Source organism: Tuber melanosporum (genome assembly GCF_000151645.1).
Source record: "Tuber melanosporum whole genome shotgun sequence assembly, scaffold_145, strain Mel28".
Lineage (NCBI taxonomy): Eukaryota > Fungi > Ascomycota > Pezizomycetes > Pezizales > Tuberaceae > Tuber > Tuber melanosporum.
This window is the reverse complement of record NW_003298803.1, coordinates 215,663-220,273: the sequence shown is the minus strand read 5'-3', so window position 1 is coordinate 220,273 and position 4,611 is coordinate 215,663. Positions and strand designations below refer to the sequence as shown.

At 50.3% G+C, this 4,611-nt stretch overlaps 1 protein-coding gene; it reads left to right on the top strand.

The window, feature by feature from the left end:
• Nucleotides 1-2,258: 2,258 nt before the first annotated feature.
• Nucleotides 2,259-4,221, top strand: GSTUM_00002769001 (uncharacterized protein). XM_002836410.2 has 2 exons: nucleotides 2,259-2,965; nucleotides 3,019-4,221. The coding sequence occupies exon 2, from the start codon at nucleotides 3,091-3,093 to the stop codon at nucleotides 3,799-3,801; it is 711 nt and encodes a 236-aa protein (XP_002836456.1). The 5' UTR covers nucleotides 2,259-2,965; nucleotides 3,019-3,090; the 3' UTR covers nucleotides 3,802-4,221.
• The last annotated feature ends 390 nt before the right edge of the window (nucleotides 4,222-4,611 follow it).

The following is a 4,611-nucleotide window of genomic DNA, read 5'->3' as shown; positions in this document are numbered from 1 at the left end:
GCTTTTTCGGTTTTTCTCTTCCCAACCGCGAAGCTAGCTTACACCGGACGGGGCCCTCATCGCTCCCTTCACACAAAACTTAAAAAGGTCTCCTAAGTTCCGCTTACTTGTGAGAATGAAAGTTTATAACATTGTGATGACATGAGAGGGTGCCTTCTCCAGGAGGGAGCATTGTTTATCACTGTTTTGAGTTGTAACCTGGGTTGGCTAATGTTATGATGTCGCGAGGTTTTGTGTTCCGTGTGGTGGTTGAGTTTTTGGTTATCGGTACGAGAAGATAGTGTCTGAAGAACACAGTAGTCTGGGAAATAAGGCAGGCCTGATGTCGCTGAGTGATATATGCCGGGGAACCAGCCTGACTGTGCTAGGCTGATTTAGAGTGGGGCTAAATGCTCTGAAGTTCTGATCGCCATGTGTGATGAAGAGTGATGGCTGGTGGGAAAGAGTTGACGGATTGGATAACAGTGCCATAGGCAAGCTATCGTATGTAGGCGGCAAGTATGATACAAGTACCGTAGACTCCGGTCCGAGTTGGTCCTTACCGGACTAGCGAAAAACAGGCGAGGGGCAGCTCTGGCGGATGGATCGGTGGATAGATGCTGGGTGTTAGGCCTTGTAGGCGTTAGATGGGCTTAATGGTTAGCGAGATACCGTATGTAACTCGAGTGGCACAAATACAGACTCCAATGCTGTCGGTACTTGTACGGCAATGTAACATCCCCTCTAACCGGAGTTCCACGTTCCGTTCCTCGTGTGAGGCATCCTATGAAAGTCCATTTATCTCTGCAAACATCCGGGTTAATGTTGGGGGAGAGGTATATAATATAAGGCGACAGCAAAGAGGGAACATATAAATGCATTTTTGAGGGCATTGAGTAATCTGCGGGTGAAAAAAAAAAGTGATGGAATGAAACAATAAAGTGACGAATTCCGCCTTCTTATGATATCTCTTTGACAGCCCCAATATTGTCCCAAATTTATGCCCTTTCAATGGACAACCCTGGAACCCCTTGCGAGAGCAAAGTTGCCCAACACCTCCACAAGGCAGGAGTTTAAGTTAGATTACATATGTCTCAAGCGCCCGTGAACTTTAATCTTGAGTGGGAGAGAGTGAAAACTGGTGTGGTTAGGGGAGTGGAGGCCTGAGGGAGGCTGAATTAAGAAATTAAATACCGGTAGAATCTATCTCCACTACCGTACCGGTATGATATTTCCCTTGATCAACCATACACCTCTTCTGGTGCCTTGGCCCACCCGCTCCTAGCCCTGCAAGCCTCGGGGTACAGGTCGCGCTTGATAGTGATGGATAACCCCCCGCAGGGCTCTTTTTCCGCTCTCTCCTCCTCGCTCACATTTTGGGGAGAGACATTAGGCTGTGAATACTGCAATTCTTGCATGACCGAGGCGAGAGCCTTCCTTTGCAGTAAACCGTATACCGGTATACAACCAGGAGGAGCCTACAACTTGAAGACATCGTGATCAACACGTGGGGGGAGGGGGAACAACTTTCAAAGGTGGCAGTGAACATCCGAAGATTCGTCACTCATAGCCGACTCATTCACGACAAAGGGGGCTAAAATAAAAATAAAAGTAAGACCGATGTTTTTACTCGGTGCGTTCCTCCGTTCCCGGGCTTCTTGCCTTCCTTTTTGCTATGTTGTTCACTACAGTACCCGCTCACTTACTGTGGTATGATATGATATAGGCGGTGCGCCGTGCTGCGCTTGAACTCTTACCCTGCAGCCGGGAGAACCCTGGGAATCAATCGCCGACTTTGACTTCCTCTCGGCATCCTCACCCAACACCACGTTCTCGAAGGGTTTTGCCTGCGGACTACCGGTAGGCTGTGGTGCTGTAGTGGTGAAGCGCTGTTCTTGACATTTGACACTTCATATTTACATAGCCCCAAACTGGAGTAGGCCAGACCACCACATGATGCAGAATGCGGAGCACGGTAATTGCCGTAAAGAACCGGACTTGGCCTGATACAGAAGATATGCTAGTTGCAGGAACCTGCAGACTTCCAGAAGGTGAAGAGAGGATGAAAGAATCACCCTCTCTACTCGAGTAGAGTACTCGGGAACAGTGCTCGAGTAACCTGGTGTGATATAGGGCCGAGTTTCCTTTGCCATTAGTGGCATGACCTCGGCACAAGGGTTTAAGCGTTACACTCCAGAACTGTAGATTGTATACCGGCATATCAGAACCACAACCTCGAGCCCCGTGCAACATTTAGTGGACTATCATACTAAGCCACTCGCGCCTTTTTCGCAGACAACACAAAGTATGATACCGGTAAGGAAGGGAAAAAATAGAAATCATTTCACTACGAGTTGCTAGAGTTCCCGAGGCATTGCGCGCCACCTAATACAACGCTCACAATCAGCATCCAAACTCCACGCATTGATGGATGATTCATAGACCACTCCCTCCTCCCCGAACTCCCACCTGCGTTTTTCTGCCTTCGCCAAGACGCTCAAGCCACCACATGTCACCCGGGGACAAGACGGACGACAACGCCGGCTGGCACTGGTGTGGGCGAACCACGATAATCAGGAGAACAACCTGAGTCTGAATATCCGCTCGCACCACCCCCTTCAAACCATCACCAGGAAAACTTGATTCATTCTGGCCCTTTGCTGGAGGAAGCAAACAACTACGAAAAACGAAACGGAAAGAGGGAAAAAGAAGGAAACATCAGACGAAAGAGTCCTTCTCAACACCGCGCGGGGAAACAGCGAGAGTGAGAATTTCGAGGCATCCGACCACCCTTTAGGCATCCAGCGAGAGAGCGGTTCGACGAGGGATATGATAGGGAAATAGAATTTTACCCTCAGCAAAAGTGCCCTTTAGCGATCGAATCGAAGGAGACCCTAATCCCTTGCTCCACCATCTTGACTTCTTCTATTTCTATCTATGATAAACGTCCGCGACTTCTTCTGTTGCCAAGTTTTTTTTTGTTGAAGTGAGGCACGCCGACAACTGCCACCACAACCACTACGTCTAACTCACATCTAGACTACTTCTACTTCCACCACCACCACGCCCCCTCCGCTACCATAACTGATTGTCACTATCATCGGCAAAATTATGAACTCGGTCATGTCACCTCCAGCTACAAAACCACCCCGCCGTCGCGGTCCCAGAGGAAGCAGAAAACACGGTAATAACACTAGCGGAGACCAAGATGTCACCAATCGCCAACCAACCGCCAATCACTCCTCGGGCACTCCCCGCTACACCCCGTCAACGGCCGCCCCTCCCAGCGCTCCTCAGCGCCAGCTCTACATTCCACCCCCGCGCACCCCTTCCATTCCGAAGGTCCAAATCTTGAAGCCCTCCACTGCACCTCCTGCACCCCCTCCCCCTCCCATAGCTCCAGCCGCCAGAACCACTTTGATGATCCGTGAGCGGCAGCCCCCACCAGCACCAATTCAAACCCGCCCCCCGCCCGAAACCGCCACCATCGCCGTGGTGGACGATGACCACGGCAACGACAAATCCTCCCTCCCAGCATCACCACCACCACTTGCGTCCCCGAAACCAGCACCTGCGCCGCCCCCACCACCACCTTTTGAAACCCCAGATCACAAATCCCTAATCCGGGATCGCCAGGCCCAGATAGCCGCATACCTATCTCGCTGGGACGCGCTTTTCGCTCTCGCGTCAGCAAAAGATGCTCACGATGCTGAACCAAATTCTGGAAAGCGCTTGCCCTGGCCCATTGAGAATAACAGTGTTGACGGCGCGGGGTGGAGACCTTGGGGGGAGTACTTGCACACGGGACATGGGGGGACTTGAAAGATTTTACCCTATTCTCTTCTCTTTTCTTTTCCCCACCCGATAACTTTATGGAGGAAATTTGATTGATTGACCGGCCGGTTTTTTACTTTTGAGAAATGGCTTGGAGTTTAACTCGCCGTGCGAAGGTTAAGAAATGGAAGGAAGGGAGGGAAATGGGGTGGTGGAATGACGGCTTCGAACACGGAAGGCGTTCGTTTTCTTTACACTGAGTGGCTCGGGAATTACAATGAACCGTGGACCGCGGCGGGGAGTGTAGGGAAGGGAAGTGGTGGGAACGGACATTTCTTTGCAGTGATGGTTCTTTCTTTTTCGGTGATGATGCGCGGGGTTGATTTGTTTTTTGTTGGAGGTTGGATTGCCCGGGGAACGATGAGTGAGTAGGGATAGGCAGGAAGGGAAGGAAGGTTGGTTTATCCTGACGAGCTCTGATTAGAGATCGGATGCGTGTGATGATTACAGCGCTGTGAACGTGTTAGTGGCAGGAGGTGAGGGAGGAGGAAGCTGTTTACTCCTTATGCTCTTACACCTTATAACTCCTCCGCACATGTCATTTCGGAAATCGCATACCACTCGCACCGTCGTAGCTAGCTAGCGTATCATACTACACTAAACTGTACAACTAAAAATTCAGTTCTCATCCTATTTTATTTCTACGGTACTTTATTTTTATATATGATTTTTTTGTTTTTCAATGTGAGCACCACTAGGGAGGTTCTGCATTGGGGTGCGCACGACAACAGGGTGGTGCATGTGCGGAAATGGTGCATCAATTCTAGGGGGGTTCTGCTTGTTGCGCAGTTCAATCGT